This window comes from Glandiceps talaboti, chromosome 5 (assembly GCF_964340395.1).
Source record: "Glandiceps talaboti chromosome 5, keGlaTala1.1, whole genome shotgun sequence".
Classification (NCBI taxonomy): Eukaryota; Metazoa; Hemichordata; class Enteropneusta; family Spengelidae; genus Glandiceps; species Glandiceps talaboti.
In genome coordinates, this window is record NC_135553.1 from 2,826,470 (window position 1) to 2,845,352 (window position 18,883).

General features: G+C 36.4%; 2 protein-coding genes across 2 annotated transcripts; one reads left to right on the forward strand and one right to left on the reverse strand.

Moving 5' to 3' along the window:
• Positions 1-9: 9 nt before the first annotated feature.
• Positions 10-11,645, reverse strand: LOC144436017 (actin-related protein 2/3 complex subunit 1A-B-like). Its single transcript, XM_078124688.1, has 13 exons — positions 11,516-11,645; positions 9,650-9,728; positions 8,768-8,853; positions 7,924-7,989; positions 7,194-7,299; positions 6,885-6,954; positions 5,906-6,013; positions 5,194-5,300; positions 3,637-3,815; positions 3,316-3,422; positions 2,459-2,548; positions 1,561-1,652; positions 10-1,231 (listed from the first exon to the last, which is right to left on the reverse strand). Exons 2-12 carry the CDS (start codon positions 9,714-9,716, stop codon positions 1,562-1,564), a joined length of 1,077 nt encoding a protein of 358 aa, XP_077980814.1. The 5' UTR covers positions 9,717-9,728; positions 11,516-11,645; the 3' UTR covers positions 10-1,231; position 1,561.
• A 2,354-nt stretch (positions 11,646-13,999) lies between these two features.
• LOC144434855 (juvenile hormone acid O-methyltransferase-like) lies at positions 14,000-18,538 on the forward strand. Its single transcript, XM_078123368.1, has 4 exons — positions 14,000-14,183; positions 14,957-15,273; positions 15,572-15,710; positions 18,081-18,538. Exons 1-4 carry the CDS (start codon positions 14,000-14,002, stop codon positions 18,206-18,208), a joined length of 768 nt encoding a protein of 255 aa, XP_077979494.1. The 3' UTR covers positions 18,209-18,538.
• Positions 18,539-18,883: the final 345 nt, after the last annotated feature.

An 18,883-nucleotide genomic window follows, 5' to 3' on the forward strand; every position in this document is an offset into this window, starting at 1 on the left:
AACACACAATAAGTGAAAGATGTGTTATGTCTGTTTATTTCTTAAATTGTGAGTTGTGACCCTATAAATGGAATGTAAATGTTGGTACACTTGGTAAATTTATGTACTCTCTTTCTTGTATATGATAGCTCTGTTTTTCAAGGTGGCCAATAATCATGCACGTCTCATCTTTGTTGTACTATTGTAGACTCCAACTTGTGCTGGCCAATCATCATGCTTCTTCTATCCGTATAATCACTTTACAGACAGAAATTCATAATATTGTGAATATAAAATGTTCAACGTACGTTGACATGTTAACCACTTTTTCATACATTACTAATACTGTATATTACTACAGACCACTATTCATGTCTTTCCAAAGAAATTTTGTAAAAACTCATCACTTTGCTTTCCCACCCAGTACATTTGAGAAATACATGGAATGTATTATTACATAGGTGGTATGCTTTTTTAACCTCTACTCACATTCAATATGCAAGATTTTACAGTTTTGTAAGATGTAAGGAAAACTTGCCCTCAAAAATAGAAATAGCTGTGTGAACTGAAATGCATTCTTTGGAATGTACGGGGGACAGTTTCCTCTTTTCATAATGATTATTGTCAGTTATTGACACGATAAACATTATCCTGATTGGTCCAAATTTGGGTAAATTAAGAAAAAATTTCCCCGAATTGTTGGTCCCACACACCTACCTGTTGGCAACTATGTGTCACTTGTCAATTTTGGTTACAACATTTTTTGTTACCTACAATGATTTATTGCATAATGGGTCTCATTTTTAGGATATTTCTGAAATTAATGTCATTAATTGTGCCTTTTTGAATCTGGATATCATGGCGAAGACTTGTTCAAAATATATGTTGATAATAATAGGTACATAGAAATCAATTAAACAAATATTTTGCATTTTAAAGCAATAAAGCATGAAGGGATGATAATTTGTATTTTGACAAATAGCACCCTCTAGTGGCAGGTGGGCTATATGGCCATCCTTCAAGTTCATCTTAAAATGTGTCATGTATTAAATGAAAGTGTTGTCGGCTATATCTGTCAACATATAACTCTTTGCCTGGTAGAGGGCGCTATTGGTTGAAAAGGTCTATAATATCTTGAATAATAAGTATTAAAGTACATCTATGTTAATTTTTATCCAATGATGTCCGGCACCAGTGGTGTCAAGCATTGTACTCTGCAGTAGCAGCTTCTATACGTCCGATATGTGTGGTCCTGTAACCAAGACAAAATTATAATATTACTACATGGCACAAAACAGCATTGCTTTCTAATTCTTAGATTTTATTGTAGTAGCTGGCCATACACATATCTATACTGCAAAGGATAGTAAAGTACATATCCCACAAAAAAGGTACATGTATTTATGTTTAGAATGTTATCATACAAATGGCTCAGATATTTCAGGTACATGATTTCCAAAAAATTTCTCTCGCAAGCTTTGTCAGTATTCAACTTTCAATTTCCTGTTTCATTAATATTAATATATTTAATATCTTCCCTACTGCTTCAAGGATTGAAAATCAGAATTTGCTGCATCATACCTTAAGCATTCCAGATAACAAGTTTACCATCCACACCAGAGGTACAAAACTTGGAGGCACTGGCCTTGTTACCAGCATAGATGGATATCTCTCTGAAATTCAAATGCATTACTTGGTTAGATTGTGAAGATAAAAGCAGGAGGTACTCTTCCACTCTACTCTGTCAGAGACTGTTGTCAAATTATTGAGTAAAACTCTGTCTGGTTTCTAATTTCTCCTGGCATGGTAATACTTCAGTGTTGAGGTATATTATACCCTGTTGTAATACAAAGTCATACGGTGAGCGTGTGTTCTCACGAGCTGTGCCCCTTTTCTGGAACAGTATAGCACTTGAACTTCATCACCCACTCGATAAATTCAAGGATATCAAAAAGAATCTGTTCACAAGACCGTTCTAACTTTTACTACAATCTACTATTGTTCCTGTTCAGCGACATAGAACATTACATTGTACTGGATTTTGGTGCTTATACAGATTCTTTTGATTGATTGATTGTAATTTGTATATACGGTATTTGAAAGATGTGCCCTTACTGCATAATTATATAGTACTAGTATTTGTTTGCTTTATACATCTATTCAGATTGCATTCTCACATTTGAAATAAATTCCTTACTATCTAAAAGTTTAGGCTGAACCCATATCTTAGCCTAGTAATATCTGGAGATATTAAGACATCTGGTATATCTAGTAATATCTGGATATCTTATGACATATCCGGTATAACCAGTAATATCTGGAGCATATCTGGTATATCTAGTAATATCTGGATATATTAAAACATATCCGTTATATTTGTTAAGAGTGGTAGGCAGGTAGGCAACATCCGAGTTCTTGAGAGTATAACCAGGGTTCCCTATCAACGCTATGTAATAACAATTCCAAAATGCATACTTACGTGATGGTATTCTGGTGAACAGTATTTTGTTTTGTACCACTAGTATCAGTGGTACCTTTCTTGTCCATACCTTTGAATAGGTCCATAGCACTACAACAAGTATGGAGAACATCAAGAAATTTACCAATGCTATGGATGTGTACACCTCGATGGTAGATGGATCACTTTTCCTTCAACATTTACTGTTACATTTGACAGATTATTTCACTAACCGAGTTTCAGTTCTACATGTATTTGGTGACAGGAAGCTGGCAATGGTAGTCTTAACAATCACTAACATCACCATTCTTTGGAACATATTACACTCCTTCTTGACAGGAGCATATTTAACTTGTCTTTACACAGTGAAATATCATATTGTCATATTTTCAAGGGTTTTAATCTTCACTGAAAAGAGAACTGTCTATTTTGCCTGGACCCAATTTTGACTCATTCAGGAATTTATGAATTGTAGCTAAGGAAGAACTTCAAATTACACTTGCTGGCTAATGGAAGCATACCATCATGAATGGGTCCAAATGTCCAAAACCGCTAGTATTTTTCCTATTGTGCATAAATTATGCTTGTGTTCATATAATTATTAATATGTTTCTTTATTCTGTTGAAAAATACTCATGCCATAAGAGTTTTGTCACTACTAAGTGTAGTACTATTATTATATTGTATTATTTAATTAGGGAATAATATCTAATTATCACTACTTGGCTTTGACTTGTGGTGACAGGGCCCCTTAAGTCACTTGTATTTTACTTGAGTGAATGAAGAAAAATATTGAGGAATGATATCTGATTATTCAGCTATCCCTAATAGAAGATAAGTTTTGAATGCCGATGCATGAATAACCATTGTATGAATACCTGATCTTGCCTGTCTCTTTTTCACCACCTGCAGCATCCAACTTTTTCACAAATTTAGTGTTTTCTTTGCCGTCATTGCAGAACAGAAGTGGATTGCAGTCATGACCCTGAACAAAATAAGAAAGAACATTTTTGTTTTATTTTGAAAGGAAAGTACTGTGCGCGCACGCGTGTCTGTGTGTGTGTGTGTGTGTGTGTGTGTGTGTGTGTGTGTGTGTGTGTGTGTGTGTGTGTGTGTGTGTGTGTGTGTGTGTGTGTTGGGGAGGGTGGGGAGGGTTGTGAGTATGTGAGTGAGTGAAAGAGAGAAATCTCTGAACTTACCACCACAACCAAGTTATTCTCAGTGATCCAACTACAAGCCAGGAATGGTAGGAATTCAGTTTTCACCACAGATACAGTTTTCTCCTGAGCAGCATCTACTACATGTACAGAGCTGTCATGACTGACCCATGCTAACTTGTTACCACTCTCAGAGAAGCTGACACCATGCACCCAACCACCTAAGACAAAATCAGTAAACTTTACATCAGTAAAAGTTACATTTCAACCATTTCCATATACTGACTTTATGATTTAAGGTTCTGTTCCACATTTCTTTCTTGGTATTTCAAAATAACTTTCATCACTGAAAAGTAACAAGACAAGGGAGAATTTTCAACGCTAGCCAAACTATGAAATCTTTTGTTTTTCCATTAACCAAATCGTGGTGTATTATATCTAACAAAAAATAGCACCAATGGTGTTGTAACACAGCTGTACAGTTTTAAATAATGTTTACCCACTTGCTAATCCATGCTAGGTATAGGTGTTCATTTGCTGAATGACTACCCAGTTGCCTATCCAACCCTGTTGTTATCTTTGCAATATACGCAATCATTTGGCTGATGCTATGGGCATGGTCATGTTGCTCGACATATTTGCATACATTTTCTTGAATGTTTATTCATTTGGCTATTAATCCCTGTTGTTATCTTTGCATTATATGTGATCATTTGGCTGTTGCTATGGGTGTGGTCTTGTTGCTAGGCACATTTACATACATTTTTTGAATGTTTATTCATGTCTATTAATCCCTGTTATCTTTGTGAAATACACCGCAGTTTTGACTGTTCCTGTTGGCGTGGTCATGGTTGCTAGGGGTATTTGTATACATTTTTTGAATGTTTACTCACTTGCCTGCCATTTGGTTGTTACTAAGGGCGTGGTCATGCTTGCTAGGCCAATTGTGTCAAAATATTTTGAACAAAATCTGCAGAATAACACTTCTAGAAACATCTAACCAAGTTCCAGTCTCATTGACCGAGCACTTTTTGAGATGTTTTTGACCAAAATTCACATGTTACACCTAATTTGCATGTCACTGGTGAGATCATTATATGCTTAATACTTCTTCATCTATACATCCCGAGGTGCATCCCCATGAAATTTCAGCCCAATCTGCTCATTACTTTTGGAATTAAAGATTTTTGACCAAAAAGATACATTTAGCTCTATTTTGCATATCACTGATGGAATCATCATGTCATGAACAATTCTTTATCTAAACACTCCTACAAATGTTCCCACAAAGTTTCAGACTGATCTGCCCAGTAGTTTTGGAGTTTAAGTTTTTTGACCCAAAATCACATTTTTTGACCCAATACACCGGTGGTAAGATCTCCAAACTAGACACCCAAGGTAAATGCACCCACCAAATATCATGGCAATCGGCCTGGCAGTTTTTGACTTTAAGTTGTTTACACACACACACACATGCACGCACGCACGCACACACGCACGCACACACACACACACACACACACAAACACACACACTTTGCCATGCCTACAGCACTACTGAACCCTATCACTTCAGTTGTGCTAATAACAGATCTCTTACCACCACCTCCGTGTTCATATAACATGTTACCAAACGTCATCTTGGAACCCCATGGAGTTTCTGAAGGCTTGCTTTCTCCTAAATCCTTGATGTAAGTAGCGAAGACTCTGTAAAGTAACATTGTTTGCCTTGCTATCAAATTATACTTGTGAAACATGATAAAAGTATTAAATTAGCTATCAAACAACAGGAATGTATATGTTTGTCTGGCTATTTGTTGATAGATAGATGAATAGACTGACACACACAGACTGTGGACATGGCAAACAGACAGGCAAACAGACAGATAGATGAAGTAGACAGACAGACAGACTGACTGGCAGAGACAGACAGACAGTCATGTAGGCAAGCAGACTGTCAGAGACAGGTAGGCAGACTGACTGATCAAATTCACTGTGATAATGCTGACTGGACAGAAACTAAACACTAAAAGCAACATAGGCAAAGTAAGTAAAGATTCCAGGCTGTGTATACTCCTTTAATCACTCAGTTTAGTGAATTATTACCAGGAGCACCATTAACAATAAATAATTTAGTCTACAGACCGTAAGGAATCGATATGGATTAGATATGATATATGATATGATATAGTCAGAAATTCAGCAACTGTTCATGAATGCATCCAGTCCTTATATCTACACCATAGTCCTATTTATATCACTGCACTGGGAAGGGGGGGGGGGGGGGGGGGGGGGGGGCTTCATATCCTTACCTTGCTTTGAAGTCAGTGGATCCAGCAGCAAGTAGAATGTTGTTGGGATGCCAGTCAAGGCTGGTCACTGTAGATCTTATAGGCTTCTTTATATGCTTACTTTCCCACCTACAAGATATACAATTATATATGTATCAACATGACCTTGTATATTGATGGTCACAGTAGTTGAAATCACATTTTGCAGATCAATATCTTGACTGACATCAACCAGTTACAGTTATGAACTTATTTCATGAGTTTTCATTTTGTTTATTGACAACAACAAAATTTGGTTTTATAAAGTGTGACTGAAATCTTGCATGTTTCCAAAAATGGTTTTAAACTTAAACTCAAAAGTTAAAATACGAAAAATTTAAGTATGAACAACAGTAGAGTTATAGAACAGTTGGTCCTGAACCAAAGAATAATCCCATGTAATCCGTATGGCTGTATGGTAACACCAATACCAGGACCTAGGTTTTTAAATGATTTCTGTATTTCATGGTTTCCAAAGAAGAATCTTAAAGGGAAATGCCACTCCAGGAACTAAAGGTTGCAAATTTGTAAACTTTGGGTTCTGGAGTAATTTCATGATTTCACATCTTAAATATTCGATGCGATTGCCCAAAATGGCTTTACATTCATTGTCCTAGCAACCAGCATTGCCACATGGTAGTCAGCAGACAAGAATATAGATTAGATGAACAACAGATATTCATGACTTCTGAGCTTGCTTGTTCCATTCAGATAACTAGTCATGAATATTCATTGTTCATCTAATACATATGTATGTCTGCTAAGTCCCATGATGCAACAGTGGGCCACTGCTAGAACAATGAACATGCAGTAAGTTTCGATTTGCCATTTTTTGGCAATCGCATTTATTGTGATGTGAAATCATGAAAGGATCAACTCTCAAGACCGAGAGTTTATAAAAATGCCTTTTCAAAAATGTTCATTTCCTGGAGTGGTGTTCCCTTTTTTTTTTATAACTCACCAATCATTCTCCTTGTTGAAGTAGCATACAGAGATGAGGCGAGCACCACTGGCAACGGCAAACTTGTTTTCTGTGTTGAAAGTCAGAAATGTGTGTTAAATTGAACATAATCCATGGAAAAACAAATCGGCAACGAAATACGAAGGAAATAGTGGTAAACAAAGCAACCCAGTGAGATAATCAGATTGATTTTATGGCATAAAAGTGGTCATATACGAGTTCTACAAGTAATGGTATAAACATTATGCTTCAATAGTAGCCGTACATTCCTGGCAGAATAATTGTAATGAATGAAGTACTTTTACAAACCTTGTGGTGACCATCTCACAAAAGTAGCAGCACGGTTAATACGCAAGATAACCAATGTTGGTTTCCATTCACTGCCTTGCAGAGTCCACACATAGGCATTACGATCCTACAGAAGTTATGAAATGCAATGAAATAAGAACAAGTCGACTTGGAAACTACAAATATACATGATCATTTCAACATTTCCTCAGTTTCCTGTATTTTCAATATTGTATTATTTGAAATGAACATCAATAAAATATTAAAAGATTTTTACAAAGTGTTGGAAAGTTGTGTTTATCCAAAAACATCTCAAATCGACAGAATCAATTTCTATACTTCCACAAATGTTTAATAATTAATATCTCAGCTTGATGTAGCTGACACCCTCACAATAAATAATACAGTAGACTGGCACAGTCCCTTGGGACATTTTTTGTTTGTTTCATAAGCTTCAAATGTTTTGAGTTTGGTATTCATTTTGAGTTTTGTAAAGCAAGATGTCCTCAACTTGTTTTCATTTTTACCGGTTACTAGTAGTCCCCAAAAGGCCCTACACATTCACCTGACTAGTTTGCAATCACTCACTCAGTTATCATTTCACACAAAAGAACACTCTTGCCTTTTTCATCAAAACAGTTATATTCAAATAAGGAATGGCAAAAACCCAGAAACTTGAGCAAGTTTAATAGCATACCAACTCCACATAACTATAAATAAGTATACATCATTAAAAATAATCCCAACTTACAGTTCCACATGTAACAATCCTATTACTCTTAGGTGCCCAAGCAACACTGGTCACACGCTGGCTGTGCTGTAGAAGCAAATGTATATTATCTATAATCAACTTGGTGCTTAGAAGATGTTACAATGACATGAAGTTCCTTGGTTGGACCATACACCATGGCATGAACCAGATCTATGGTTGGACCATACACCATGGCATGAACCAGATCTATGGTTGGACCATACACTATGGCATGAACCAGATCTTTGGTTGGACCATACACCATGGCATGGTTGGACCATACACTATTACACCATGGCATGAACCAGATCTTTGGTTTGAACCATACACCATGGCATGAACCAGATCTATGGCTGGACCATTACACCGACTGCATGGCATGAACCAGATCTATGGTTTGGACCATAAACCATGGCATGAACCAGATATTTGGTTTGGACCATAAACCATGGCATGGTTGGACCATACACTATTACACCATGGCATGAACCAGATCTTTGGTTTGGACCATAAACCATGGCATGAATCAGATCTATGGTTTGGACCATACACCATGGCATGAACCAGATCTTTGGTTGGATCATACACCATGGCATGAACCAGATCTTTGGTTTGGGCCATACACCATGGCATGAACCAGATCTATGGTTCAACAAAGAAATAAGGAGATTTAATCAAAGTTCAATCAATAACTTTTGGCTTTTAAAAAGTTTTTGTACACAAATTCATGTTTCAGAGTCCATTTTCATAATTCAAATTTGAATGTGAAACAAAGTCATATACAAAATAACTACTAAATTCAATGTACCAAGCACATAAATCCTATTGTATGGTCAAATCTTACCTCAGATAAAACACTAGCTTTCTCCCACTTGGCACCAACTTTCTTGTAGATGTGAACCTCATTGTTGTTAGGAGCTATAGCAATTTCTGTTATAAAATGATAACATAAACAGATTATTACATCCACATATCTCTATAACTCAAATTTTATTATCTGTATAAACTCTTCCTTTTGGAACTTATTCTGTATTATACATGGGACTTACATAAATATTGGGATTTTTTAACATACAACTGATGAAAAATAGTGAACAAGTCCTTACAAAACAGAAATATTAAAAGCAAAATATATGTTAAAGTAAATACAATAAAACTTACTAGATTAGAATAAATTTACCACATAATTTTAAGCAAACACAAAAGAAAGGAAATACAAGCTAAGAAAGTCATTATACTGGTATGACTTGGTGTTAAAAAACATTTAACGATATTTTAATTTATTACAAAAAGTAGAATCAGTCCAACTATGGAGTCAGGTCCCTTGTTATAAAACTCCAGGCCTCTGTATGGTACTGTCTGAGACACGCACTGCCAAACGTCAGTGGTAAATGTTCTGGTTTATGAGAATGTCAAAGTTTTGGATATTGTAATCAATCCTTTTACCATGTCATTGTTGTATTCTGTTTGTCATAGATATTATAACAAGCTTACTATTGAAATAAATAAATTATATGATGACTGAAAGTATTCAATCCCAGTTACGGTAGTACAGATTATGATGTTGTTAGCACACACTTGATAGGCTGTTGTGTTCTTTTGATTTACATACATGGTAAAAGAATGAACAGTAAACATTATAATAGACTGAACATTTCTCTTTTGAAACTGTAGCTAATATAGTGATCTTTGATTAAACATATTATGTGAAGTAGAGAATACTTACGACTTCTGTCACCATTGAAAGCATGACAGGTTATAGGATTCGCTCCAAAAGTATGTGATTCTGGCATTTTTCTTTTGATCTGGACATAAAAATAAAGAGAGAATGATAGCAAAGTTATCATCATATACCTAAGTATCTCTTCCTATGTAAATTGATGGAGAGCATGTGCATCAAATCCATGCAATCATTTTCCATAACACGCCCTGGCACACTTTGCCCAAATATGGCAAATGGTGCACTCGTCATATCCATTCACTAAGTAATTTGTTTTTACTTTTTTCTAAATATCTTTACATTTTAGAAAATAAAACAAATGTTTTACTATCAATTTATGTGGTTATGTGATTTAAATAATGTTTCTGTGCCACTACATTGAGTATTATGTGATAAAACCTTTACGGCCAGGATATGGGTTTTGTGGACCTCAGTAGTACTTATGGGCCCTCCTCAAGTCGGGTCCTTCAGGCTTCAGCTTACAACCTCAGACAGCAACGCCTATATCCAGGTCATAAAGATTTTGACTCCACTGTTAGTTTCTGCATGTCTGTGTAATTACATATGACATTTATATAGTAATAATTTAATCAATTATATCATGAATAGTAAATACACTGTTAGGGTCAGTGAATTATCACCAACCCTGGTGTGAACTCTGGGTTAATGATTCCAATGACCTGGGAATGGATAAAGCATTTTTCTGACTTATTGACATCATCTGTTTGTGATTACATGTAATTATTATCATATATCATTCCACTGACATACTATCATGATTTATAAATTTACACTAGTGTGTTTAATGGAGTCCTATTGGTGACTTATAATATTGTGACAATCTCAAAATTTTACCTTAATTTCATTTCATTTCCACAAATGTCTTTTATCAACATGCATAAAACAAACACAGGAGTACACCTAAACCGAGATGAACAAATGTAAACCCAGATAAAAATAGATGGGGAGGGGTGAATGTACAAATTAAAGATAAACCCAGTGATTTATTTATATATTAAACATCAAACTATTGACATTGTTAAATAGAAACGGAAAAATCAAATTGAATTAATGCACTTTGCTAAGATATTGACGATGAAATCATATAAAGGTTCTACAAATATTGTGAGACATGAATATAGTCCATAAATTTCTTAAGTTACTTTATCCATGGAGTTAAATCATTTCATCATGTTCATGTGGGGTCTATGGTTAAATTTACTCTATTCAAATTGGGAAGGACCCTGGTGAAGATTATCACCTCGAGGTCTACTGCCAGTAGTAAGTAACTGCAATATGCCAAAGCTTTCACGGAGGTAGTGACACTGATTTTCGTTAGCCCCCCCCCCCCCCCCACCCCCCTTATCAAACATATGGCACTAACTAGAAGATCGATGAAAAGGTTCAAATTGTTCAATCCCACCTAGACAGAAAATTGGCGATGTTGGAAGCGAAGGGGTGGGTCCGAGGATGCATTGGGAAGTACACGTGTAACAAAGGCTGCCTACACTACCCATTGCACTGCTGTTGCAAGGCGACATGGGCGGGGCAGAGAGTTCGTATTTTGATAAAAACAGCACAGTGTTAGCGTGTTTTCCTTTGGTCTGAGTGCTAACCTCCTGTATGTAGACTCGGGAACACGAATGATATAAACAGAGTGGAGAAAAAGAGAAAGTGTCCGAATGTTGGAGGGTGGTTCGTTTATTTCCTGGTAGTACAAGCCCAGAGCACTATGGTCTGAGGTACAAGGGTACGTCGCTGCCTGCACCGACAAACAGTATCCCTATATCCACCCACCGAAGACGACCTCACAACTTTACGTAACTTTCACATTTCATGACAGAACAATAATGCAAAGTTGCTTTACCTTACCCTACTTTCTGTGTGTACTCTTAAAGGTAATTTTCAGCCAATTTCCACAAAGATTCGCGGACTCTGGTCAGTCTACGCGATATCTCACAAAGTCCAGTGTTTAGATGTCAACTTCCCCTTTTCGTTTCCTTGAGTTATAAATAGATTTATCACGTGGCATATCTGACGTCATACTGTACCCGTGCCCACCCAGACGTGCAACGGCAACCTCGTACCTCTGGTCTGAGGTGCATGGAAGACCGGTGAGGACAGCGACCTGCGACCTGAGAGTTGCAAAACTGCTGGTCGCAGGTCGCTGTCCTCACCGGTCTTCCATAGAGGTGCAACACAGTACCAGAGCTCTGCAACACACTGAACAATGAAATGCATACAATGTAGCTTTATCCAACAAATGTCCACACATTTTGTTTGTTTACTTTGTTCATCTGTTTTGTGTTCATTTCGCGGGAAAATGTTTGTGCAAACAGGTACTGTAATTTACATGTGACAGGAGAGCGTCACATCATTTAAACTCGGTCCTACATAAGTTTATAGTCTAAGATTTCTACAATACAAATATAAGCTGTAATTAATTAATAATGTAATTACATAATCAAAACGTTTATAAAACGAAATGGGGTATTACAATAACTATTGGCATGATGAATTCAGGGCTTTGTAGTATTTACATGTGAAAATTCGACAGGACTGTTTTTTTAAAAGCAGAAAAGAACACACGTGTACACTCGATTATTGAAAAACGTATACAAATTCGATTTAGTTAAATTCAAGTAGGCTATTTAATTCACCATTTAATAATTGCTAATCCATTGTCACTGATAGAGTGTCCACTTTCATGATTATTTGCTAGATTTTAATTAGTTTATTACTCGATTGAGTGGTCTACTAATTCATTGAATCAAATGTTTGTTTTATATGTATATTGAAGAGTGATATATGTATACTGAAAAGCGATATATGTATACTGAAGAGTGATATATGTATATTGAAAAGCGATATATGTATACTGAAGAGTGATATATGTACATTGAAGAGTGATATATGTATATTGGAAAGCGATATATGTATACTGAAGAGTGATATATGTATATTGAAGAGTGATATATGTATATTGGAAAGCGATATATGTATACTGAAGAGTGATATATGTATATTGAAGAGTGATATATGTATACTGAAGAGTGATATATGTATATTGAAGAGTGATATATGTATATTGGAAAGCGATATATGTATACTGAAGAGTGATATATGTATATTGAAGAGCGATATATGTATACTGAAGAGTGATATATGTATATTGAAGAGTGATATATGTATATTGGAAAGCGATATATGTATACTGAAGAGTGATATATGTATATTGAAGAGTGATATATGTATATTGAAAAGCGATATATGTATACTGAAGAGTGATATATGTACATTGAAGAGTGATATATGTATATTGGAAAGCGATATATGTATACTGAAGAGTGATATATGTATATTGGAAAGTGATATATGTACATTGCAGAGTGATATATGTATATTGGAAAGTGATATATGTACATTGAAGAGTGATATATGTATATTGGAAAGTGATATATGTATATTGAAGAGTGATATATGTATATTGAAAAGCGATATATGTATAATGAAGAGTGATATATGTATATTGAAAAGTGATATATGTATACTGAAGAGTGATATATGTACATTGAAGAGTGATATATGTATATTGGAAAGCGATATATGTATACTGAAGAGTGATATATGTATATTGAAGAGTGATATATGTATATTGAAGAGTGATATATGTATATTGAAAAGATATATATATTTTGAAGATATGTATATTGAAAAGTGATATGTGTACTATATAAGACACTGTTGGCGTTCCATATATGTGACACATTATTTATATGGTATATAATATACTGGACGTGTATATATAAGAGGGGATCTTTAGCGAACGAGAGAGAAAGAGGACGGGGTTAACAGATGTTAAAATGATAATCGCAATTGACCATTCTCCATTCTATTTTGTCATTTTCACGCTAATAATAATAAGACCCGCTGATTTCAAAGTGTCATGCAAGGGCAATCTGATTAAAATCTGATGTCACAGTGGTAAAAGCGGCTAGATATTTCATTTTGTGTCATTTGTTTTGTTCCAAGTGATCGCTGCCTCACATCTGAACCTGTGTAATAGACAATCGCGTTTGAATCTCGCGCTTTCGATTGGCCAATCAGGATGAGCGTTACGTTGACAGCTGCACACACGGGAGAAATTGAAGCGTGCTGATTGGTTGTGAAAACCTTACAATATGGGATTGTCAGATGTGAGAAGGCGGTGATCACTCGGAACAAAACAAACGTCATGAAACGATGGGAATAGAGGTAAATAAAGGCATCTAGCCGCTTGGGCTTTCACCACATCAGATTTTAATCAGATTGATGCAAGGGATGATGGGTTTAAGCTGAGACCACCAAAACATCGCCATGAATAGTATGTACTGGAGTCATTATTCAAAGAACAGAGAAATACAGCACGGTGGAGGACTAGAGCTGCTATCTTTTTGGGAGAATGAATGGAAGGAGGATGATATTGTTTTGGATCTTGGATGTGGGACCGGAGAATTGACAAGGATGATAGCAGCGAAAGAAAACGTCAAAGCAGTAAAAGGTACAATTAAGGGATGCGGACGAGTAGTACTATGGCGCGTAGTCCTGCTTCCATGACGGTGCACGAGTCTGTATTACTGACTTGACTCTGGACAATTGTCAGAATCGAGTCCCGGATTACTCCGCATGCAAGCAGGACTATATGGGCGCGTAATTTACGTCAAAAGTCGAGCAGTTTATATTACTTTAGTTTACTTTCAGAGTAATACATAGTTTTGTTACACAACCAAGGTTTATGTTTCACCTGTTCAGATGGATAGACTTTGTCTAACTGAAGTGTCTACTGGCTGGCTTTACCACTAGCATGATTTGTTTTTATATTTGACCAAAATAATTTCTCCCCAGCCGTAAATTCTGATCCCAGCCTAAGGTTACTGTAACATGCAAAACGTCGTATTATCTGGTGACCACGTTCTACAACGATTATTTTCATGACATGCACCCGATTACCATTGCACATTGAATTAGTCTGTAGCTGTCTGTCTGTCTGTCTGTCTGTCTGTCTGTCTGTGGATCTCAATAAATCTCAGACCACCAAACATGAGCTGAGCTCAAATGTAAGGGATAATTGTAAAGTAGCTCAGAATTTTGCATTTCGACATTACCTGTAGGGCCAGCAGTCTAAAAGCTTGCTTTTTCCCCATGAGGAAGTCATTCAGTTTATAACTGGTTGTAGATGTTGAAGCCAACTCTGGTAATATATATGCAATTATACATTGTCTTCGATATGTTGTAATATTTCAGTATAACCTAAAGTTAACCTATTCAAAACAGGTGTCGATGTATCTGTTGAGGCTATCAACATTGCAAGGCAGAATAACTCTCTTCCAAGCAAAGTCCAATATATCGTGTCTGATGCTACCAAGCTTACAGAAACCTGTTCAGAATTTGGGAATTATTTTACGAAAGTTTTTTCAAATGCAGTCCTCCACTGGATAGAAGACAAAGAGAAGACATTGCGTACTGTACAATGGAGTTTAAAACCCAAGGGTAGTTTTGTCTGTTTATTTACAATGGGAGGAAATCAAATTACCCGTACTATCGTTAGTGACCACTGCAAAAACCATCCTAAGTGGAAACAGTATCTACAGGTATTAAAACATATGTAACTTTCTTTCAATCAATCAAATCTGGTGTTTTTAGTCTGTAAACTGATGAACAACAGATAATCTCAAGATTAAAATGTTCTCTGCACATGTTCCTATGTAGAAGGGTATCTTACAGTCTGAGAGTACAGACAGGCAAAATACATAATGCGCAAATTCTCTCTCTCTCTCTCTCTCTCTCTCTCTCTCTCTCTCTCTCTCTCTCTCTCTCTCTCTCTCTCTCTCTCTCTCTCTCTCGTGAAACTGAATCTCCCTATAATGGAGATACTCTCTTATCTTATAGAACTTCAGGGACAATACATATCCATTCTCCGGTACTTTGGATGATGCCAACGATACAATGAAACGATGTGGTTTTAAATTAGATAAAAGTTACGTTACCATTCATCGTGTCCAGTTTGACACACGAGAAAAACATAAAGGTAAGATTTCAGCTTGAGTTTATATCCACAAAACTGTGACAATAAAGAATGTGTTCATTGTATTGTCACAGATGACATATTTATATTTTCAGTAAACTTAATATTTTAACAACATCGCATGTCCTAGTTTGACTGAAAGGTCAATAGACTGTCTCAAGGTTATCGGATTCAGACCACACAGGATTCCAAGCATACTCGAATACATGAGACGACAGTCTGCATTTCATAAATATCTAGGATTCATAGTGATCATTCATCAATGTTTTGAGAATACTTTTAGGGCATGATAACGCCCAGAAATAATTATTTGGCCATTGGCCATGCGTTATGTAAATTTAGACTTTACGGACGTCACAATAAAGGACACTTGGAACTGACAGGCACTCACTTCTTGGTAAGGAAAACTTGGCTTCGCGGGAAGTCAATGAACGAGGCACTATGCTGGGTGTTTGCCTTGATTTCCAGTGTAGATCTTTAAACACTGTGTGTAGTCTGAGCTTATTCCCTAAAAGTCCAAGTCGATCCCGTGTACGGAGTGGCGAGAGAGAGTAACATTGAAGGAGGGTTACATTAACAGAAGAGGTAACCCCCCAAGTTTAATTGTTACAGTATTTATTTAAGACATTGTCTAAAAGCTTCACAGGTAATGCGACTGTATAAGCGTAATTCAGAAATTTTCCATAGACCCTATACGAACCCATTGCCACAAACAACAACCGTTTTACAGTCCCGTTCTTAACGAGCCGGTCCCTACTGTTTTATTTCGAAGAAATAATAGCTCTGGTTTGCGAGAATGATACGAACCCTTTCGTGCAGGGTCTGTGAATTTCCCGAGTAATATTACCGGAATGTTTGTACAACACTACATCCATTGTGGAAGGTGTTTCGTAATATGTACTGAGCTTAATATTCTATCAAATACACTTGGACATCTTTCATAATTGATTTTGGTACAATCTGCACAAACTCCACATCATGGCTGAAATGTTTTTGAATATGTTTGAGTATCGTACGCCAAGAACTCTTAAAATTCGTTTTGAAAGTTATAGAATCTACAGAAATTTGTTCGAAGATTTAATTGATAGTTAAACACAACTTTTTAGCACAACTGAACTGAGGTTCAGTAGTGCTATAGGGATCGCCCGGCGTCTGTGTGTGTGTGTGTGTGTGTGTGTGTGTGTGTGTGTGTGTGTGTGTGTGTGTGTGTGTGTGTGTGTGTGTGTGTGTGTGTGTGTAAAGAACTTAAAGTCAAAAACTGTTGAACCGATTGCCATGATATTTGGTGGGTCCATTACCTTGGGTGTCTAGTTGGGAAATTGTTCAAATCAAAATGATCGCATCACAGGTGTGTGATTTGGGTCAAAAAATGTGATTTTTGGTCAAAAAACTTAAACACAGAAATTACTGGGCAGATTGGTGCGAAATTTGGTGGGAACATTCTTAAGGGGGTGTAAAGTAAGATTTGTCCATGACGGGATGATTCCATCAGTGATATGCAAATTAGGGCTAAAAATGTGTCTTTTTGGTTAAAAATCTATAATGCCAAAACTACTGAGCAGATTGGGTTGAAATTAAACGGGAATGCATCTAGGGATGTATGGACAAAGAAATATTAAGCATACAATGATTCCATGAGTGATATGCAAATTAGGTGTAAGAATGTTCATTTTTGGTCAAAAACTTATATCTCAAAAAGTACTTGGTCAATGAGTCTGAAACTTGGTGAGATGGTTCTGAAAGTGTTATTCTGCAGATTTTCTTCAAAACATTTTGACAAAATTGGCCCTAGCAACCATGACCACGCCCTTGGCATCAACCAAATGGCAGTATATTTTGGTCAAATAACAACATCATCTGGTAGGCAAGTGAGTGAACATTCAAAAAATTTATGCAAATACCCTAGCAACCATGACCACGCCCATAGCAACAGCCAAACGGTCGTGTATTTCACAAATATAACAGGGTTTAATAGACAATTGAATAAACATTCCAAAAATTATGTAAATTTGCCTAGCAACAAGACCACGCCCATAGCAACAGCCAAATAATCACGTATATTGCAAAGATAACAACATGAATAGAAAGACAAATGAATAAACATTCAAAAAATGTATGCAAATGTGCCTAGCAACAAGACCATGCCCATAGCAACAGCCAAATGATAGCATATATCGTAAAGATAGCAGCATGGTTGGATAGGCAACTGGATAGTCATTCAGCAAATGAACACCTATTGTTAGCATGGACTAGCATATGGATAAACATTTTGAAAACTGTACAGTTGTGCTACAACGCCATTGGCAGTATTTTTTTAATAGACGATCTCTGTAACTAGATCTTTAACTTAGTGTTTTCATTCTTTCTATCCAGCTTTCATCAAACCACTCCTTGGACAACTAGATTACATACCAACAGACCTACACGAAGAATTTTTGGAATATGCTTACCAGACATTCGTCTCCATTGCACCTCGTGACGACAAAGGCAATCCGTACTGATACTTTCCAATCGCCTACATGAAACTTGAAAAGTAACATTTATAGTGCGCTTTGGAGAAAGAGCATAAATGTTAGTTTTCCAGTAGCTTGGCGGTGTGAGTGTTTAACTATATTTTACTCATCACTTGAGAAATGTAAACTTTTGCAGTATGAACATTTCGAAAATCATCATTTTAATACCTAGACATACAGTCACGCCAGTAATTTGCTTTGGAGGGTACTATAAGTATTGGTTTAATATCATGTACTGTGTGTGATTAGAAGTTGGGAGTATATAATTTTGTAATCATTCTGCTGATCACATCTATGCATGCTTGACTTAAAATAGACCTGTATATGCATAGACGTTGGCAACTCTCTCCTACGTCTAGGGTATATGTTACAACAGGGAATACTTCTCATTTTTGTCACACCTAGACTGCTATGGACTTATGTATCTCCAAAAATATAACCACCCACCACCATAGTCCTACATTTCAGTGAATTACCTAATACTATTCACAAATCAGTCGGGGAATAGCATATTTTTAAAGGCTCCGATTGGACCTTGGCCCTGACAGTCTGGGATTGAGTACTTCCACGTGCAGTTCGGCACCCACTTTGCCATGAGCACTTTTACGCTCACTTTGTCAATTTTGGGACCCTTACATACTTGAAATGTAGGCTAAAATTGCG